General features: G+C 35.5%; 1 protein-coding gene across 4 annotated transcripts in view; it reads right to left on the reverse strand.

Annotated features, from left to right (window-relative positions):
* Nucleotides 1-23,105, reverse strand: part of ADAMTS20 (ADAM metallopeptidase with thrombospondin type 1 motif 20) — a 177,836-nt gene that overhangs the window by 39,442 nt on the left and 115,289 nt on the right. For all 4 annotated transcript variants that reach the window (XM_045061659.1, XM_023256963.2, XM_023256961.2 and 1 more), the window contains one exon: nucleotides 4,510-4,677. In XM_045061659.1, coding sequence (XP_044917594.1) covers nucleotides 4,510-4,677 — 168 coding nt within the window. The remainder of the gene's footprint in view (nucleotides 1-4,509; nucleotides 4,678-23,105) is intronic.

Raw genomic sequence — 23,105 nt, forward strand, 5'->3', positions numbered from 1 at the left:
TCAGAGTCCTTACCTGACTCTATTTTCTTAGTTCAGCCTTAAATATTAGCAAATTCCGGGATTCTGTTTATAACCTCTGAACGCTCTGAGCAATTTTTTCTATGCACCAATTTTTAAAATCTGTTCTCTCCAGCCTTGATCCTAATTCTGACCTCAACATGTGCATTTCCATGTATTTACAAGAATGTTTTACGTATTTACAAGAACTTTCCTGTGTTTTCTACCTAGATATGTCAAAGGCACCCCAAATTCAACATTTCCAAAGCAGAACCTTTGCCTGGTCAGTCTCCCCCACAGGGGTGGATGCTATGAAAATATGATTACTCAATAGTAAATGAAAGACCATCAAACCTACCTATACTTTCATACCCTCAGTCTGAGTATATTCACCATATCCTGAAAGCAGTCATTCCATTTTTGGGTGACTCTAAAGTTAACAAATACTCGCCCAGACTGAGCTGAAATAGTCGTCTTTAAACATTTACCGACCATCTGGAATCTGTCTTCCTTTCCAACACAGAACAAATGCATATTCACTTTCATGTGAGAAAGTATAAAGGGGTAAGTCCTAAAACTGTGGCAGCTATTTTATGACCAGTAGGAACCGACCAATAAAATCACAGAAATGTCAATCCAGCACCTTGACCTTGTAAAGCTGCTGAGTCAAACTTAAAGTCAGTGACCTTCTGGTTTTGTTATGTAAACAAGGAATGTCTTTGAGTTGAAGCCACTCATCATTAGGACTTTTCTTACTTGAGGTAGAATACAATGGAACTGACATAGAATGGTTGTAACCATTTGACTGTACTTCTCTGGGGCTGTGGGAATTTGTCAAGACTTTTCTTACAGCGTGGGTCCTGGAATAGGCACTGCTCCAAAAATCTGACCAGGATCTGTGCCAAAGATTTGAACACTATCCATCACTACTGTGGCCTATTATGTTGCTAGTAATTTAGACAACTACATCATATTTAATTTGTGATCAACTAAACTGTTTTTCCCCATAAACTGTAAAATCCATTATGTATCTTGTACTTAGACAACATACCTTTTTTTTTTAACAAAAATAAGCTTGCAATGAATTCAGTACACATAGGAATTAGATTTCTATTGAATGTGCACTATGTGACACAGTGACAACCTACAATTGTTGACCGTAGGTGCCCTTGTAAGAGTGGCAATATATTGCTAAGGAAATATAACGATGACCTGGTATATAATGATGATAATGAAATAATTATGACTGCAACTATAGTAGGGAAAGCTCAAATAGACCTGTGTTCACATGCTTCCCCCCCACCCCCAACTTCCTTGCCTGCTGCAGATATAAGCAACTTAACTTCTATAGCTGTAGTTGACTCTTCACAGGGTCAGGAAGCGGCTGTCCCTTGTTGCTCCCTTCCTATTCCCAATTTTTTCACTTTTCTTGCAGAGATAAAATTATTTCTGCCTCGAAAACTTTCTTGATACATGCCTTAAACCGGAGAGTTAGTCATCTGAGGCCACTCAAAGAAAGGCCATCTTAAGTATCAAGAAAGAGGAGAAAGGAAGAGAATGAACAGGCAGCATAGAAATGCAAAACCAGGATTGCTGGAACCAACCAGAAGAGATTGAGAAGCATAGTTCACTCAGTCCCAGAGCAAAAACACATCTTCCCTGTCCTGGGGCTCCAGCCTATCTTCACTGGTAGGAACATTGCTTGGCCGGGGAAGAGAGATGAAGAGGTTCTGGGCTCTTGATCAGAGGCTATCGGGACTTAATTAAGATCTACTATCTTTTAGGCTATAAGAGATATATATGTATACATCAGAAATTTTTGAAAATATATGAATATGGATTTATGTATTTGGGAAATATGGAATTAGAGAAATACAAAATCACTTAAAATGTTAGCATTTAGCATATAGTTTCAAAAAAAAAAAAAGTGTTTCCAGGGGCTTTGGGAGAGGGGGCACCAGTCAATAGATGTGTGAGATTTCAGAACTTCTATCACCTTTGGTTCCAGCTCTGATCTTAAAATACTAGAAAGAAAATGATGGGTCTCAGAGAAGGGGAACCAGGCAAGTGGTTGATATCACGTGGCTCTAGATTCAGTAGGGTTGAGTGAGATCCTCTTTCCAAGTTGTCCAGAAGATTAGCCATGATCAAGAGGAGGCAAGAATTCTGGACTTTTTTTTTTCTTTCTGAGCATAAAAGCTACATTTGGATGGTATTGACCTAAGTAGATGCAGCAAGAAACAATGAGGTCTCCAGCACCATGCCTTAAAAACTTGAATATACAAGCAAAGTTAGTATTCTCAAATAGGTAAAATTAAGTTTAAAACAAAACAGAACAGAACAAACAAAAGAACTCTTATGAACTCAAAAGAACTCTTCAGAAAGTGGAGGGAGATTTTTTTTTCCTTCCTAAATGATTCTAGTATTTACTTTGCCTCTAAAGGTATACATCTGGAGTGAGAGGACAAATGGCTCTGCACACCAATGCTTGTTTCTGTTTGGCAGCAGTTGCTAAAATGAATTGTTAAATCCTTTCCTTGAAAAATGATATCAAATACCAAATGAAGAGAGTTACCTCAAAACTCACTGGAGCACCTTTGAGGTCACAATTTGCTAAATGAGTCTTTCCACTTGAGGTATAATGTAAAATAGTAATAAAATGAAATTATTTTATAGTGAGTGATTATACTAAAGCAATGTTACAATTTATACAGTCGGAACAGAGTAGCAACCGGTGATTAGCTGGTAACTACTTCTGAAATTACACTTCTGTTGAATATATTATTACATGTAGCACAGTGACAGCCTGCAATTGTTAACTTCATGTGGGTACTTTTTATAGAATAAATCAAAAGCCAACGACTTCACAAATGGTCATTTGTTTCTGGCAGAGATTTGGGGACTGTGTGGGTGTATGAAGCTAATTTCTATGACAAGGAAAACCAATTCAAAGAGAAGAAAGCAGACTCTGTACAAAAGCATCTGTGTTTTTTTATAGTCTTTGAATATTCATATCTGTATCTTAGAAACCCCTTAAACACGTCCATTTAGTGAGTCTTATATAATTTCATACTTGGTGGTAAGCCAAGGCCAATTTGTTAGCACTGATGATTGATTTGCTGTTGTGGGGCTGGAGGTCAAGGGTCAGAAAGTGTCCCTCATGAATACCAACCACAGCAGCTGCACAGCAGAAGAATCCTGGGGATCAACAGGAATGCTGGTGGCCAAAAAGCCAAAGTCTGTCCCACTTCCACACCCATCCCCCAGTGGTTCCTGGCTGGTGTCAGAATTAGAAAGTCTCTGCCACATGCAGCGTTCAGTGCTGCGTTCAGTGACTTTACAGTGTTTCACCCTTTGGGGAAAACCACTTTGCCATTATTCTGGTGCATTATATCTTGGTGCAGATAAAGTAAGGCAAACCCTGATTTTTTTAAATGTTTATTTATATTTGAGAGAGAGAGTGTGCGCGCACGCGGGGGAGGGGCAGAGAGAGAAGGAGACAGAATCCAAAGCAGGCTCCAGGCTCTGAGCTGTGGGCATGGAGCTCAATGTGGGGCTTGAACCCACGAACCATGAGATCATGACATGAGCCAAAGTCAGACGCTTAACCAACTGAGCCACCCAGGTGGCCCAGGCAAACCCTGATTTTAAGCAAAACATAACAACTATATAAATTCAGAGCTGGAAAGTCTTTTTTGCAACTAAATCACACTATTCAAGATAAGATATTTAGCCCAATACTAAGGCTCTTAGTGAACAAGTTATCCATTGTCCCTAAGATTCAGTGGCCTGAGACAATGCTGAAAAGTAGGCATGGATTTTGCTGAGTCTTTCCAGGTGTGTTCACTCTAGCCTTCGACCAGCTCAGGCTACCTAGTTCTGACATGTTCCTAACTCTTAAAAGACTCCAATGATGCTCCTGTTTAGAACTTAGCAGTCCCTTCTCCAAAACGTAACCTTAGCTCAAAATCCAAGATTTTGGTGTGGAAACAAGGACGTTGTTATATATATCATCATCTATACTTGACTTTAAAAAAAAAATTTTTTTTAACGTTTATTTATTTTTGAGACAGAGAGAGACAGAGCATGAACGGGGGAGGGTCAGAGAGAGAGGGAGACACAGAATCTGAAACAGGCTCCAGGCTCTGAGCTGTCTGCACAGAGCCCAACGCGGGGCTCGAACTCACGGACCGCGAGATCATGACCTGAGCCGAAGTTGGCCGCTTAACCAACTGAGCCACCCAGGCGCCCCTATACTTGACTTTTAAACTACCTGGAATAATATGATCATCAATAGTCACAAAAAATCAACGGACTAATTTGTTATTTAGATATAGACTTAGCAAGTGCGTTAACACTGTACATTAATTCAGAGCATAGTATAAAATCATGTTTAACAGAGTAAAACACATTTTAGTGGAGTAAAATTTTCAAGGTTATATCAACATAGGGATTTGAGATTTTCTTTATAAATGCAAGAATACATTTATAATTATAAAATACATCACTTACCTCCTTCCACCTATTGGCTTTCCATGAAGGGCATCTGACAGATCTACAAGCTTTGTGAGTTCGAGGTTTCCGTAGATGACTGCAATATGTTTCTTCTAATTTCCCTTGGAACTGGTCAATGCAAAGCACCTCACGGTACTTTAAACCTTTACCACAAGAAGCTGAGCACTAGAAAATAAACACGAATATACTTGATTCATTTTATTTGACGAATTTATTTTCAAAATATATAAAACGAAGCAATCAAAACATCATTGCTTTCTTGGATATTTCTAACTGGAGAGAATTTAAAATTTGTCCATCTGCCCTGGACCATCAATGGACATTGAAGTACATTGACGGACATGAGCTATCCATTAATTCCATAAGAAGTAGTGTCTACAGTATACCAAGCATTCTTCTGGTACGTAAATGGTTTAGATCCCCTAAGGTTAAAGAGTATCTGAAGCTAACTCCGGTTACCACACATGATCGTTTAAATTTTGTATAGTCATCACTATTCTATTTTTAACCCTATATGTTTCCCACACTGCAAAGTATGCTTAGGATGTATAAAGAAAATGCAATGATTTCTCAATGCAGGGAACTGTGATTGAGAAAGGAGAAAACTTATTTTTTAAGTGCACTCCAGTTCAGGTTTGTTTTCTGCATCAATCTGGAAAAATATCTCTGTACAACCAACCCTCCAATATATTCAGTAAAAAGATAACTAAAATCTCTGTAAAGATATAAGTGAAACAATGACTTCATTTTTCAGCCAGTTTCCATTTAATGAGTGAGGCCAGAGCCGTGTTGTGGAAAGAGCTTGGGCTCTTTGAAAGAGCTCTGCTTCTTACTACCAGGGTGACTCTGGGTGCATTTCATAACCTGTCCAAGACTCAGTTTCTTCATTTATAAAATGGGAATAATAACACCAATATTACAGGTTCAATATAAAGATGAGATAAAGAATATGAAAGGTCTAATCCAGTCCTGTTACATACAGTACGTCCTCAATAAATATTAGCTTCCTTTTCTACTGTTTTCCTTTACATGGTTTCAGGATGTTGGCAATTTTCAGCATAATATATGTACCAGAGAAAACTTAAGACACAGATTCCAGACAACTCCTATCATACCTCTGAGACAGCTGTTCACATATGGTTTCGTTTAGAAACATACACTGAGTTCTGAGAATATTAGATAATATATTATATATTTTATCTATAGTTCAAAGACTGTGAGACTATCTAATACAGACTATTAGATGCTTAAAATATTTTAAATTAAAAAAACAGTTGGGGGATAATTTATCATTTTATATGATCTGCAATACTATATCTCATTTGTGTAGGCAATTGATTTAATTCAGTGCCTTGATTATTAAGACTTATTATCATATCTGAAATGTCACTTACAGGTCACTTAGAACACACTTAATTCTGTGAAAATCCCTAAGGGAACTTCGTAACTTAAAGTGAGCATGCATTCTTTCCTATTGACCTTCTCTCTTGGATCTAGCTCTATGCTCTGTTCTTTCTGACTTGGGTACTTCCCTGTTTCTTGACTTCACTATCTGTTTTTCCAAGAGTATGTTATCTTTTATACCAGAAACATTACATATTATTGAGCATGAAGCATATATCATCAGGAAGTATATATACATGTTCACACATGGAAAAATGTTTTTCTCCTGAGGTACATATTATTATTTCTAAGCTTTAGATCTTTAGAACAGAAGAGCATTCATTACTCTTCCTGTCAGCAAGCATTACTGTGGATAATTAAGATCAACACAATTGTTCTTATGGAAGATGTAAAAATACTTGGTAACTTGTTTGTTCTATTATTGAGTTTCTACTATATACCAAGAGTTGAAGACACAGATTCATTAAACATCTTTGCTTTTGCCCTTTACTCTCAAAATATTTATAATCTAAATAACACATACTGCCTATTAAATCAATTATACCAAGGTAGATCTACAGAATATTAAACCCAATAAAAATCAGAAAAAAGCACAAGTCATAAAGACCATTAAAATAATACAATAAAAATTATGGATTTAAGAAATTCTGAAAAGTAACCATTCCTTTTGGGATGTTTGATAAGTACTCAAGCAAGGAGAAGGTGATATTTAAAGTCAGTTTTGAAGAAGTAAGCTTGTCGATGGACAAAGATGGATGGTCATACATTTGTTTAGTAAGTCTTCTCTGGACATTGCCCATGTGTCTGTTTTGTAAAATTCTGAGTTTTAACAATGCCAAGAAATCCAAGAATCACACAGTAAATATGCAGCTGATTATTGATATTTCTGATAAGAATGACCATTCATTTATTAAACTATGTACCATAAGAGGGGATACTAAAGATTCTACTTTAGAATTCAGCGATGTATTTCCTCTACGAGCAATATCTATGAATGGAATGTAAACTCAGACATTGTAGTGCACTATCAAAGCCAAGATTATTCTTCACAAAACTGAATAGTGTCTCCTACTCTAACTCAAGATCGTCTTTCTCTTCATCATTATTCTAATCTTTAACCAAGACTATTATTAAACATAATTTTAAACATTTTTTTGGCTCAAAAACTGACAATGGTTTCCTATTGCCGTCAATAGTAAATCAAAACTTATATTCTTTTTTGCTTTCTTGATCCATTAAATTTCAGTCAACATACCTTTCTGACCTTATATTGTTACTTTTCAACACACACCTTTGCTCTACTTAGGCATAATACAGTAACTTTCTCTTTAATGTGACATATTCACTCAACAAGAGTGCCTAATTCACATTATTTCCTTTTACCTCAATTAATCACTTCCTTTGATGCTTGCTAAATGTGATTTATCCTTAAAGCTCTAAGTCAATCCTATGTCTAAGGTAAATACATGTCAATCTTTCACTTCTCTGAATTCTTCTGAGTCTCACTCTGGTTTTAGCACTTCATCATTTTCTACTTTTGTCACATTCTTTATCTACCCAGACTTCTAGAGGTCAAGGACCTTTTAAAGATTACCCACATCACCCACAAAAAGGCAGGTAGAGTAAATATCGGCTGATTAATTGATGTTGATCTTTGGTGTAAGCAATTCCTTTTGTTTTTCTGAAACTCTAAGGTAATTTATTAACACATTTTAAATTCCTTGGAATGTATTTATTGGTTTGTAAACACAAAGTTCTCTAGGAAAGACAGACATAAAGCACAAAGAATTGCAAAATAAATTATGCTTGGTTGCACTTTTAAAGTAGAGCTCTTTTTCCTCAAGATTTGAAGGGGAGTAAGTATATTATTTATCAAGTCTGATGAATTCTATATGATGATTCAAGTAGAAGAGATCATGTTATGCAAAGAATCATGTTTTAGCTGGAATGAGGTTTTCATAAAGAGAATAACTAGTGAAATGCTACCCTCTCTCTTGCAAACCACAATACATTCTGAGTTGCAAAGATACCACAATTTGGCCTACTTGATAGGAATACTCAAACATGACAATTCTTTTCTTTGGTACTCAGCAAATTTTTTTGTTTGTTTTCTCTTTTATATTCCTGATACCATCCTACTCCCTTGAGATTTTACTAACACTGTGTATTTTCCTGCATTCTCATCAAAAGAATTCTTAAAAATCATCCCTATTGTTCTTAGTTAACATAGTGTTAAGTTCTGAGATATTTTCATAAATGCGGTGGGATAGTAGAAATAGGATACAATCTACTTCAGAAGTGCTGACATTAAATACAAGTAACCTGAACTGCCTATTCCCATAAACTAGGTGAAGACAAATGTCTACTTAAGGCAAAAAGAAAATTTGAAACAAATATAGGATTTTCAAGCTCTAAAAATGACATACAATCTCCAGAGTTGTGCAGGTTGGATAGCACTTTCAATTCCAAGGTGGAAAGTTGGAATTAATCATTTTAATATGACTCACTTTGTAACAAGTCTATTCTTGTTTTTAAAGTTGTACATAATTCCAGAATAAGATTATTTTTAATATTTGAGGTGTGGGTTATTATTTTGTTTGTAAAGATATCATAAAGGAGGGAATTGACAGTTTGTGACAGATGTTGATTCTAGACACTTAAATTGCTAAACAAAATAAGGAAATGAAGTTTACTTAACTCCAGTTCTCGGAAATGGAAAACATCACCATCAGGTACATGAAATGGTGCTCAACACAACTAATAATCAGGGGAATACAAATTAAAAGTACAATGAAATATCACATCACTCTTATTGGGATGACCATAACCAAAAAAATGAATAATTAATTCTGGTGATGATGTGGAGAAAGGAAACACTTGTGCACTGCTGGTGAGATTGTAAACTGGTACAGCCACTATGGAAAAATAGTAGAGAGAACCCTCAAAAAATTAGAAATAGAACTACCATAAGATCCATTTCTTTTGAGAATTTATCCAAAGGAAATGAAAATACTAACTTCAAAAGATATCTTCACCCCTACATTCATAGCATTATTTACAAAAGCCAAGACATGGAAACAACCCAGGTCCACCAATGGGTAAATGGATAAAGAAGTTATGGCAGGGTCACCTGGGTGGTTCAGTCGATTAAGCAATTTTGGCTCAGGTCATAATCTCATGGTTAGTGGAATCGAGTACCACATTGGGCTCTGCACTGATAATGTGGAGCCTGTTTGGGATTCTCTCTCTCTGAGCCTCTCTGACTCGCATGCTCTTTCTCAAAATAAATGAATAAACTTAAATTAAAAAAAAGAAGCTGTGGTACACATATATACAATGGAATATTATTCTGCCATAGAAAGTGAGAAAATCCTGTTATTTGCAACAACATAGGTGGACCTTGGGGGCATTATAAGTGAAATAACTCAGAGAAAGATACTGTATGATCTTACTTATATGTGGAGTCTTAAAAAACCAAAAACCAAAAAACTCAGAGATAAGATTTGTGGTTACCAGAGGTGGGGGACGATGAGAGGGAGGAATTGGAGCAAAGTGATCAAAGGTAGAGACTTCATAAGTACTAGAGATGTAACATACATCCTGATGACTATAGTTAACACTGTGATAATATATACAGGAAACTGTTGAGAATAAATTCTAAAAGACCACAAGGAATTATTTTTGCTTTTGTTACTGTGTCTATATGAGATGATGAATACTAACTAAACTCACAGCAGTGAACATTTCACAAGAGAAGTCAAATCATCATGCTGTACACCTTAAACTTCTGTATTGGTGCATGTCAACTATACCTCAATAAAACTGGAAAAATTGGATGAAGTGAATTTTTGCTTTATTTCTAGCTAGCACATCATCTGTCTCCTGACAGCAAGGTCCGTAGTTATCTGCCGAAAATGTGAACGCTCATAGCCATATGTCTGGGTGTCATATCTATCCACTTACTCATTGTATGGGGCATTAGCCCATTTCCTCAGACAACCCAGGAAAACCTACAACCAGGTACAAAAGTATTCACACAATCATTTTGTTTTAGAAGAGCCAAATTCCCAGGAAAGCAATCGTTGCACATTACAGATCTAAATCTGAATGCACTTTATTACAAACCAGAAATCACTTCCATTACATGTGACTGAAGAAGCATCAAACTACTATGTATAAAATGGTGGGATTTAAACACAATGATAGCAAAAAATATAATCAGGTATTAGAGTGTCTCTTGAAATAATTTGAGAGAATTTAGTTGTGTGTTCCTTAGCCTTAAAGTGCCAGTTCTAAAAATATCAACTAATTTCTCAATATAGGAACATGTATTATTTATCTTTGATCTTTTGCAAAACTGAACTGTGTTATGCTTCTGTAGCAAAGATAAAAATTTTTAATGGGAAATTTTGACCATAACTATTTGGCAGGAGACTTTTTAAATTTCTTGGTAATTATATGATAAATGTCCTTACAACACTATCACAAAACAAGATTGATCTATGAAATGACATAATAGGGAAATGAGTTTCAGATCAAGACAGACCATAAATTGGATATTTTGCGGAATAAAACACTTGGGTGTAAGTGTACATGCATATATGTTTTATCTATTCTTTTTGATTTTTAAGAAGCCTGTAGCATTCTTTAAGTAAAATGAGAAGGCTGCATCTGAACCCAGGAACAGCACGGTTTTTGAAATCTTCAGGAAGCCAGTAACATCTACATATCTAAGGGTAAAGCCCGATTTCAGTAAAATTTCAGATGAGTTTTATGCAACCACTCTGTAATTAGGGGCATGCCCTACATTGGTAGGACACTATTTTAAATAGAACTCCTCATTACAGAAGTAACACATTAACGTAGTTAGAATAAATAGCCAGACTATAGAACAGGCTTAAACAAACAAAAAAAGACAAAATATGCATAGTAAGAGTGGGGTGTTAGCTCTGTAAAATAGTACTGCTACTGTTCCTTTAATTCAATGCATATGTGCACTAAAGAGTAAGATACTAAATCTATCAACAGTGACCCTATTCACAGTATTTCCTGAAAGATTATACGTAGAGTTTCAAAATTAAATGGAGTTTGAAAATTCTTTTTAACCTGTTACAGACATTCTTTGATTATACAGCTTTAATAAGCCAAGACAGCATTTGGTCTTAAAAATAATCACTACTGAATATGAAATATTTCATATTCTATTGCATTGCTTCTGATTAATTTAAAGTTTGCAACTCCAGACATTTAAATTTTTTTTTAAGTCAGATTCATTTGCAAAAATGTTTTGAGTCCCAACTTAAGGGACAAAGAAATACATTATTAACAAACATATCCAGCAAACTTACATTGCATTCATGTCATTGTAATAATTATAACACTTTTTTAAATGTTTATTCATTTCAAGAGACATCAAGAGAGAGAGCTACAGAATCCAAAGCAGGCTCCAGGCTCTGAGCTGTCAGCACAGAGCCTGACTGGGGGCTCGAACTCACTGACTGTGAGATCATGACCTGAGCTGAAGTCAGTGGTTTAACCAACTAAGCCACACAGGCACCCCGATAATTATAATTTTAATTTCTATTTCATGTTCTAAATTGTTATTTTAAATATACATATTGTTTATATTTATGTACAAACACAATGAATTTATAGTTCTAAGCTAATATCTCAATTATATTTCAATATAATTAATATTGTCTAAATTATGACTTTGGACAAGTTTTGTGATTATTTTCACCTTCAAATATAAAACCTGAAACAAAGTTGCAATCAATAACTAATGCAAATACTTTACAGAAATTTTCACTTATACAATATTATTTTATACGTATAAAATATCAGAAAATCAGAAGGAAAAATCATCCCAGTGACAGATAACTATAGTACCCAATCATCTGATTAGTTTTCTTCAATAATAAGATTTGATGAACAATCATTACAAACATGCCAACATTAGTTATTGAACTCAGGTTTATTTTGCTGTAAGAGTAAATGTAAATTTTTAAATTTTTATTTAAATCCAAACTAGTTAACATATAGTGTAATAATGGTTTCAGGAGAATTTAGTGATTCCATCACTTACATATAACACCCAGTACTCATCCCAACAAGTGCCCTCCTTAGTATCCATCACCCAGTAAATGTAATTTTTATTCAAAACGTAAGCACTATCTATAGTTAAAAACAAAACAAAACAGGAAAAACTCTCAAGTTTAAATTTTGTAATTTATTTTCTTAGCTTTCTAATAGTATAGTTGTGTGTACTACAAAGGGGTAATGAACATTTCTGATTCTTCTATAAAATCTGTTTAGCAAGTAGAACTCATCTAAACAGTTCCTTGGGGCCATCATTGTAAGTTTACTTTTTCTTAATGTCTTTATACAAATCACAACAACCAGGACATTACTTTTGAAAGATTGTATGGCACATTCCAAGATGAAAACCCCACTCTTGTCCTCTGGGAGCCTACATCCAGAGTCATGAGCACCTGCCTCCCTGGATGGAACAAACTAGAAAACTATTTAGTGTGGGTAGACCATAAAAAGTTTAAAAGGTCAGAAAAATGACGAAAGCATACCTTTCAAAAATATTGACTTTTAAGGCATTGCTATGGTAACATTTATAAAATTCTTAAAATCAAGTGTCAGCAGAATAGCAGGATTTACCATTTCAAGTTTCTATAAATGTTTTGTGCTAGTTGTGGGAGTTAACAGAAATAAAGCCAAGAAGTTTGCTTTTAAGTAGGGTTATAGTGGTCTGAAAAGGACAGAGAACTCTCAGATGAGAAATAAAAAAAGATCTATGAATGCTTTGATAAGGAAAAGTCAGAGTTGAAATTAAAAGAACAATACCCGTTGAACATATTTACATCTATTTATCATATGTAATAAAAGTTGTGAAGCAAGAATGTTTTAAGGATTAATTTTAGTGAATTTAAGCTAATTTCAAAATTATCTTAATTAGATTAAAATGAATTCTTTGTGTTAAAATTTAAGTTGGGGTTTAGTAGTTTTTACTATTGGGAAGTAGAGCGTAGAATAAAAGGGCATGGGATTTGGAATCGGACACCTACATTTGAGTGTCCATTGTCAGCTGAGCAACCTTGGGCTAGGTGCTTAACCTTGCTGATCTTGTTTTCTCACAATAAGGTGGCAATGATACCTACCTCAGGGTAGTTGTGAGATTAAAGGATAACATATGAATAACCTAAAACACTGCTTGACACAAGACTCAAAATGCATATTAAACTTCCATTCCCCTTTTTCTTCCTTTCCTAATCCTTAGGAAATACAAACTGGTGAAAATACAATCTATGGCATGGATTTCTCTATGAAACACTTGAATAGAACATGGAGGTTGTTCAAGGCACATACATTTAGAATTCATTCAGTGATGAGATAGAAGGATAATCACCCCAATGGAATTCCAATAAGATTCTATCTTGTTCTCCCTGAAAAACAAACTCTGCTTACCTAGACACTGAAAAACACACCAGACATACCTTAAGTTATTGTCACAGTGGGCATGAGGTAGAGAAACAGGAAGGGAAGGCAAATAGACATCTGGTTAAAAAAATAAACAACCAGATTCAGTTAAAAATGGTGGTGTGACCATATGTATTCATTTCCCCTCCCTCAATCCCACAAAGTTAGAGAGAATCAAATAGATTTCAGTAACTTTGGAAGATCTAAAGAGGATAAAGGGAATGAAGAAGACCAATAGGAAGGAAGACAAACTCGTACCTTCAGGGCCAAGAGGCTCAGCACTGGATACACTCCTCATTGGCCAGATCAGAGGCTTCTCTGAAGAAATTAAATGGGGTGGGGGGGTGGGGAGGTAGGCTCTTGAATTGGAGATGATTGATGAAAAAATAATGGAATTCCACACGTTGAACTCTTGAGCCTTACTTAGCCTCTCTGCCCATATTTCTCTTGCTCGCAGGTAGGGCATTAGAGGGTCCTTCTCTGAGAAACTGGGTCTCCAAGAGAACAGACCTTCAAGAACTGACTGACAGGGAAACTCAGTCGTTAAACTCTATGCAAATGCAGAGTTTCCAGTCAATTCTCTACTGCCTTATTTTTAAATAATAAGGAGCTGCAGAAAATCATCAACTTTTGGAGGAAATCGTCAATAGGAAAACCAGAAAACCACTCCCACCCTCACCCTAAAGAAAGTGTATGAAGGTTAAAGAGATAATCAGGAATTGCCCCTCAAAAAAACTGTAATCAATATAAGAAAATAGATGTTGTATGGAAGAAATAAGAGTAGAATACTATGACCCCAAAGCAATTAGAATGCAAAGAAAAACCTTCTGATAATTAAAAACATAACTAAAATAACTCAAGAGAAGGTATAGATATTGACAGTTTCCCAGTGTGTGAAACTAAATGACAAAGATAGGAGAATAAAAAGAGAATTAGAGGATAAATCAAAGAATACCAACCTTCCACTAGAATGAGTTCAATAAAGAAAACCACTGCATAGAAATTTAAAAAAATACAACCAATTTTCTGATTACAAGTACCCTTAATGTAAGGGCCCACAAAATGGCTAGAAAACTGAATTTTAAACATATAAAGTCACCTCATCATGAAATATTAGAATGACAGGGATAAAGATACCAAAAGCCTCAGCAGCAAAAGTATAAAGATAAGGGCACAAAAAACAGATTAGATTTCAGAATCACTAGATCTCAATAAATAGGTCAGAATGCTAGAAGATGCCTTACAAATTCTAAGGTAAATTTTATTTCACTCATGTGTAAGATCTAAGAAACAAAATAAAAAGATAAAACAAGACAAAGGAAAACAAACAAAAAAAAAAAACCCTGCACACCAGACTCTTAAATATACAGAACAAAATGGTGGTTGCCAGAGGGAGTGGGTGGAGAATGGGTGAAAGAGAAAGGGGATTAAGAGGTACAAACTTCCAATTACAAAATACGGAAGCTACAAAAAGTACGCACACTAATTGGAAAAGATATATGCACCCGCATGTTTACTGCAGCATTACTGACAATAGCCAAGATATGAAAGCGCCTAAGTGTCCATCCATAGATGAATGGATCAAGACGTTGTGTGTATACACACTGGAATGTTACTCAGCTATAAAAATGAATGAGATATTGCTTTTGAGCAACATGGATGAACCTAGAGGGTGCAACACTAAGTGCAAGAAGTCAGACAGACAAATACCATATGATTTCACTCATATGTGGAATTTAGGAAACAACAACAAAAAAGGAGACAAAAAAAACCCCACTCAAATACAGAGCATTGGTGGCTGCCAGAAGGGAGGTGGGTGGGGGGATGGGTGAAATGGATAAAAAGGATTAAGAGTACACTTATTGTCATGAGCACTAATGTATGAAATTATTGAATCGTGTTGCACACCTGAAAATATAACACTGAATGTTAATTATACTTAAAAATTATGGAAAAAAATTGAGGGAAATTATTCTCAAACTAGAATTCTATAACCATTCAAGTTATTAATCAAATATGAAGATTGATTAAAGCTTCAGGTTTACAAGATGGAAAAGTGTTCTCTCTCATTTTTCTTTTTTTTTTAATTTTTTTTAATGTTTATTTTTGACAGAGAGAGGGAGAGACAGAGCATGAGTGGGGGAGGGGCAGAGAGCGAGGGAGACACAGAATCCAAAGCAGGCTCCAGGCTCTGAGCTGTCAGCACAGAGCCCGATGCAGGGCTTGAACTCACAGACCGTGAGATCATGACCTGAGCTGAAGTCGGATGCTCAACTGACTGAGCCACCCAGGAGCCCCCTTATTTTTCTTAAGAAGACATGGGTAAAAGTGTTTCAGAGAATAACTTTCTAAAAAATTTTTAAATGTTTATTTTTGAGAGAGACACAGAGCATGAGCGGGGGAGGGGCAGAGAGACAGGAATCCAAAGTAGCTCCAGGTCCTGGGCTGTCAGCAGAGCCCAACCTGGGGCTGGAACTCACAAACTGTCAGATCATGACCTGAACCGAAGTCAGACTCTTAACTGACTGGGCCACCCAGGCGTCCCTAGAAAGAGTAAATTTTAAAAAGAAATATGTGATGCACGAAAAAGTCGTCAAAATTGAAGATGAGTGAAATGACTTTCACAGGATCAGAGACTGGTACGACAGGGTTAAGTCCAGATGAGAGGAGGAAGATTTTATTTTGGAGGGAGATCTCTGCAACAAGTCTAGGTAAAAGGAAATATCTGGGCATTTTAGAAAAAAAAACGTTCATGGAGATTTTACATACCTACTTGTTCAGGCACTTGAAAGAAAGAATAGTGATTGAACGTTAAAAATCTAAGCAAATTTTTAAGCAAAGCTATATTAACTCCAGGGAAATTAAAGAGTTCTGTAAGAAAGGAGTACTTCAAAGTACACTACAGTGTAGACACTGGCAGAAGGTGTAGTATTAACTGAAATTTATTTGGAAGATAGGCTTATAGGATTATAGAATTATTGGTCATTTAAGAGAGTTAATGTCTTGGGGAGCCTGGGTGGCTCAGTCAGTTGAACGTCTGACAGGTCATGATCTCACAGTTGACGATTTCGAGCCCCGCATCAGGCTCTGTGCTGACAGCTCAGCTCCTGGAGCCTGCTTTGGATTCTGTATCTCCCTCTCTCTCTGCCCTTCTGTGCCCCCCCCCAAGCTCTGTCTCTGTCTCAAAAATAAACATTAAAAAAAAAAGTTTGAGAGTTAAAATCTCAACCTCTATTAAATGAAGCCAATAGGTGATGTTTTTTGATGCATCAAGAAATAGCAGAAAAAGCCTATTAATTGGAAATATGGAAGAAAACAAATCAAAGGATTTAAAGATTATTTCTGGGGCAGGAAACACTGTACCAGGAGATAGCTTTTTTTAATCAACATTTTAGCACCATATTTTAACTATGTACACATGTCACATCAATAAGACTATTCAAAACTATAATCAGTGATATTTGGCTCATTAATGGAGATTAAGGGCAAACTGGAGAGTTGTTTCTAAAGGTATGTTCTAGAGCTCTAGATCCACCCTGTTGGGGACACTAGTAGGTACTTTATAAATACATGGAAGGCATACTTCTTGATTTACTTGTGATATGAAGTTGAGAACTTATTTAAAAGTCAGATATGAGATTTAAATTAAAAAACTAAAAAAAACCCTCAGATATGAGAATTATAGAGTAAATGAATTAAGGTTATTAGGGAAGAAATAAAAGTACATCTTGGCTTAAAAATATTTACTGCTAAGGATAAAATGATTAAGACAATCATCACATGTGATACATATAGGTTTATACTGATGTAGGATTGGTATAAGAAAACTGGGGGACTACTAAAAACAAATTTGAGGGATACCTGGGTGGCTCAGTCAGTTAAGTGTCAAACTTGATTTCAGCTCGGGTTATGATCCAGGGTCATGGAATCAAGCCCCACAGCAGGCTCCTCACTAAGCATGGAGCCTGCTTAATGTTCTCCTCGCTCTCTTCTCTCTCTCCTCTCTCCTTCCCTCCTTCCCTCTGCCTCTCCCCTCACTCGTGCTAAAATAAAACAAATCTGATGCGGGGCGCCTGGGTGGCGCAGTCGGTTAAGCGTCCGACTTCAGCCAGGTCACGATCTTGCGGTCCGTGAGTTCGAGCCCTGCGTCGGGCTCTGGGCTGATGGCTCGGAGCCTGGAGCCTGTTTCCGATTCTGTGTCTCCCTCCCTCTCTGCCCCTCCCCCGTTCATGCTCTGTCTCTCTCTGTCCCAAAAATAAATAAACGTTGAAAAAAAAAATTAAAAAAAATAAAATAAAACAAATCTGATGCAATCCTGAATATATTGGGTGTAGGTAGCATTCACACCAAGGGGGGCATTATTCTTTACAGCTATTCCTTACAGTTGACCATTTTGCTAACAAATTCTAAATGCCAGATTTTGAGAGTAATAACAAAGAGACCGGGATGGTTAAACAGATACATTTAACCAGGAGAACAGATGAATGGTTGTCTTCAAATATTTGTCCTGTGGAGGAGGAATTTAATACATTCTTACTTCAGCGTGCAAAAAGAATTACAGGTGAATATTTCATATATATCAGTCTCAGCTCAAAATGAAAACCAATCCTACTTTTCCTGTGCTGTGTGGTATGGTCTCCAATTTAAAGATTCACTAGACATGAAAACTACGTATACTTCAGTTGAGAAAATTGTTGAATTTATGCTTCGTGTAGAAGGATAAAAAAATTGGAATTCTCTCCTAATTTTAAAGATGTGATACCAAAAAAAAAAAAAAAAAGAGAAACCAGTGGTTTTCAAATATTTTAAGAATCACAATTTAACTCTTTAGATATGTATGTAATGGATTGATAAAAAGTCTATTATTTGCTCAAATGAGAAGATGCAAACTTCATACCTGAATTATTAGGCATCTTATTACTAAGCATCTTTGATAAGAAGAATATGCCATTCTTTAGTTCTCAAGAATTATTAAATAAATCTGGTTTATATTGCCTTTTACTATGACATCAATTACCTGAATGAAATCCTGAAGTTATTCCCAGGCTTCAAAATATCAGTTTCTGAGAAAATAGGCTTCCAAAAAGAATCTGCTTTTTATTATAACCACAAGCTAAGATCTTTCTAATTTCTCTTTTAAGTTCTCTAGAGTTTTCCTGAGCATTAAAAATATATGAAAAAACATTTTCCCAATGTATAAGTGAGACTTACAAGTTTTCCCCCTGTTTTGACTTAAAAACTATAAAATATTCTCATAGTTGGAAAGTGACAAAAATCTAAATATTTCAGAAAATGCAAAAAAAATCTCCAAAGCTGTCAATATAAACCATAATCTTAACTGACCTACATTACTGTATCTAAATAAAGGGAATACCTTAATAAAATTGGATATTGGGATGATTTTCATGCATAAATTTATGCATAAATTATTTTCTAGCAAACATAGCTAGAATTCCTACCAAAATATGCCCACACATTAAAGATGTTGAATTATAAGAATACTAAACCTAAGAACAGAAGCACATTTATGTACTGAACAAGTGAATAAATACTATGCCGAGAAAAACTTGTGAGCAACTGTATATGAAGATCTTTTAAAAATGCAATCTGTTTTATCTGAATGAGATAGAGTTGAATTTTGTTCTACAAAAATAACACAGAGGAAAGCTTCATGTAACAGAGCTCTTTCTTCAAGATTTTTGTTGTTTTGCTGCTGTGGGGTGCCCTGTGGATCAACAGAGATAAGGGCCTCTTCCTGGTTTCACCTGAAATTGAGAACTTGCCAATCTCAGCAGAGAGGCTGGCATGGAGGTGGGAGCCCATATGAGCTACTGTGCTTGAGCCTGTTCCCTGACACTTAAGAAATGCCGGGAGTGAGGACGGAGCCATGCCTGATTAATTTCCATATTATTAGACGTGCAAATCTTGCCAAAGTCCAGAAATCAACAGTAAAGAACTTTCCATCAGATGGAAAAATAGGAACTCTCTCTGGTGGCAGAATAGGGAGTCATTTTTTTTTTATTAATGTGGGAGTATAAATTTCCTTTTATTCTTTCATTCTCCTAAAAATATATCATTTACACAATATAATTTGCATCTTAATTTACACTAACTTTAATTCTTACCCTATACTTAATGGTCTAATTAATCATACAAAATGGTTTCTGGTTCTACCTATCAATTATATTTGGGTTTAGGATAAAATCTACTGTAACAGAAGAAAACTTTCATAAATAGATGTTTATACCCTGAAAAAAATTACAAGCTAGTAATAGAAATGATACTACTGTGAGTCTTGTTCTGACAATTTTAATAATTGCACCAAAGTTACGTTCCACGGAAATCTAAATGTTTGATACAATATTTTCATTTATGTATATTTTGGAACTAGTGTTGGAACTATAGTATTTGCTGTTAAATAAAATCCCATTAAAAGGAACATTTGTCCCCAAAATAAATGATAATCATCTCTACCTGTTGTAATGAGCATTGGGTATTGTATGTAAGTGATGAATCACTAAATTTTGTACTTGAAACTCATATTGTATGCTAACTGGAATTTAAATAAAAACTTGAGGAAAAAACAAAAAAAATAGCTAAAAAAAAAAGGCATTTATATCTGCCCAACTTTTTAGCCTTCTCTAAAATTCTTACATGACTCATATTTTTATCATCTCATAAAATGTTTAATTTATAATTCGCATAAAGGCTTATTTCATATTTAGTTTACATAATTAATATATTTAGATTTCAAATCATATTGAAAAGAGCCAAGTAAAACCAATATTTGTCATAAAAGAATTTCAACTTGCTTCAATAATATTTAGTTTGTTTTCATTGCTTTTTCTTATACTTGGTTTTTTTGTACTCCATCATTAAAATCATTTCCAGATAGTAAGCAACAGCAGTACGTTTATCGGTATATTGATATATTAAATGCTTGTGTGCTTTAATAAAATAAAAATGCTACAAAATGTCTACCTTCCAAGTCAAGACACAGGTTATTAAGAGTTCCAAAGCCTTCCATGTGTGTCTCACAACAGCACCCTTCCCTCCTTTTTTAGGGACAACTGCAACCCCTAGTGTTTATTAATTATATCCTTCCTTTTCTACATAGTTTTAAAATTATGTCTGTTGTATCTGTAAAGTTTCAAACGGGAAAGGAAAACCACTGTATTATGAAATATGAATTATATTATACAAATTAGCCCTTACACAATTGTGGGAGGGGATGAGGAAGGAGAAGTCCAAAAAGGATCAGAAAAACTAACCGACAATATTTGGTATTATTAAGATGTCAGAGCTGGCAGGATGCTAGGCACTTCCAGCTACTAGAAGTACAAAAAGGCTTGGTGGAAAATTCCAAGGAAGGTTATTGGCTCTTGGGGCTATTGCTTCATGTATAATATGCATGTAAATTTCCTCCATATATTCTATAGTCTGGTAACTCACTTCCTTTTAGTACTGAATAATATTCCATTGCCTGAATATACCACAATTTATCCACTCACCAGCTAAAGGAAATTTTTGTTGCTTCCAATTTTTGGCAATTGTAAATAAAGCTACTGTAAACAAGGTATGCTTTTTTAGTCTTTACTAGCTGTAAGATGTAATATCTAATCTCCTGATCCATTCCTATTGTTCTCCACTGTAGCAAGTGCTCTGTAAATATCCCTAACACACAGTAACCACCACGTAAATATCTATTGAATGAATTAAATAGAAATTCCCAAAGATTCTACATGGAAAAGGCTGATAATATCAAGTGTTGACAAGGATGCAGATAACTAGAATTCTCATTCAACCATCCTCAGAAAATATTTACTAAACCCAAGCCTGTGCATACACTAAGATTCAACTCCTGTTTACATATCGAACAGGTCTGCATACATGTTGGCCAAAAACACAGGCAAGAAATGTTAACAGCATTATTTCTAAGTTTCAAATTTAAAACAACTCTAAATGCTTACCAGCTGGATAACCATATAAATCATATTCATATGTCATACAATTGTATATTCATACTAGATTGCAATGACAAATCACAATTACAACATGAATCTCAATTTTGTGACTCTCAACTTATCCAAGTTCTATTCACATAAGGTTCAAAGGCAGACAAACTTATCTATGATATTTCATGTCTGAATACAGGTTACCCTCGTTGGGGGGGCAGTGACTACAATAGGGTATATGGGGAATTTCTAGGGAGTGGATATTGATTTGGGTGCTGACTACACAGGTGCGTTCACTTTGGAAAATTCATCGAACTGGATCTTTAAAATTTTGCTGGATAGGGGTGCCTGGGTGGCTCAGTCGGTTAAGCATCTGACTTCGGCTCAGGTCATGATCATGCAGTCCCTGAGTTTGAGCCCCGTGTCAGGTTCTGTGCTGACAGCTCAAGGCCTGGAGCTGCTTTGGATTCTGTGTCTCCCTTTCTGCCCCTTCCCTGCTCGCACTCTCTCAAAAATAAATATTAAAAAAATTAAAATTTTGCTGGATGTCACATTTCCATAAAAGTTTACTTAAAAAAACCCTAGTCCAAATTGATTTCTCTTATACTAGAGTATAACTTGCTTTAGATCTTATTTCAGATTGTTCAATGTGTTATTAGCCTTATACAGTATTAGGGTTTTTAGCTCTTGAAGTAAAAGAATTATTAGTAAGTGATATTAAGCAAAATACATCAAGTATTTAGGTAATGGGCCTGAATGACAACCACCTTACCTATTGTTCCATTTAACTCTAAAAACCGTTTTTTGGTAGTCACTGTTTTTATGCCAAGAAAATTAAATCTTGTTTCTCGACATGTTAACTTGCCATAGCACACGCAGTGAATTCATAGGAGTCTTGATCCAAACCTAGACATTCTACCACCACAATGATACTCCATACCACAAGATCTAGGATAAACTTAATATGTAAATTGCAGAAGGCTTGAGATTAATGACCTCTCTCCAAACTCTTCTGGTAAAAGAAAGTTTACATTTCTCTTGGTGAAGTCAAGAATATATTCCCTTATGTAAGACTAATACAAAACCAGCTTATGCACCATCAATCTGCAGTTTGTAACCCTAGGGCTCTCAAAGTAACTTCTCGACTGAGAAGACTTGATGGACTTTTCTCTTTATTCTCTGGGCAATAAATTTCTTCACAGGATGTTCTCTTGTGTATCTTTTCCTTCCATCCTCCAAATGCCATCTCACCTTTTGACCAAAAATAGTCCCATCAATACCTCTACTGGCTCTTCCCCACAACTTGAATGTTGTAACTATACATATGTAAATAACTGAATGGTCCCTAAATCATCACCCTTAAAAAGATCCCCCTCTTGGACTTCCCATCTCCAACCTGTCTTATTTTCAATGTGCTTATATTTTATGATGAGGATTGTCTGATAATCTTCCTAGAACACAGCTTTCACACCCACTCTGAAAAATTCAATGATTTAATATATTTACAGAATTTTTAAATTTTTAAAAGTCTCAAACATGATCCCTATTGATCCTCCATGATAGAATCTCAAGTCGTATTTTTTTCAAGGTTTAAACGCCATTTAGTTCACAGTGTAGTATTAGTTTCATGTGCACAATTTAGTGATTCAACACTTGCATGCAACACCCAGGGCTCATCCCAAGTGCCCTCCTTAATCCCCATCACCTATTTAACCCATCTCCCCACCCACCTCCCCTCAGGTAACC

The sequence above is a fragment of the Felis catus genome, chromosome B4, assembly GCF_018350175.1.
Source record: "Felis catus isolate Fca126 chromosome B4, F.catus_Fca126_mat1.0, whole genome shotgun sequence".
Classification (NCBI taxonomy): Eukaryota; Metazoa; Chordata; class Mammalia; order Carnivora; family Felidae; genus Felis; species Felis catus.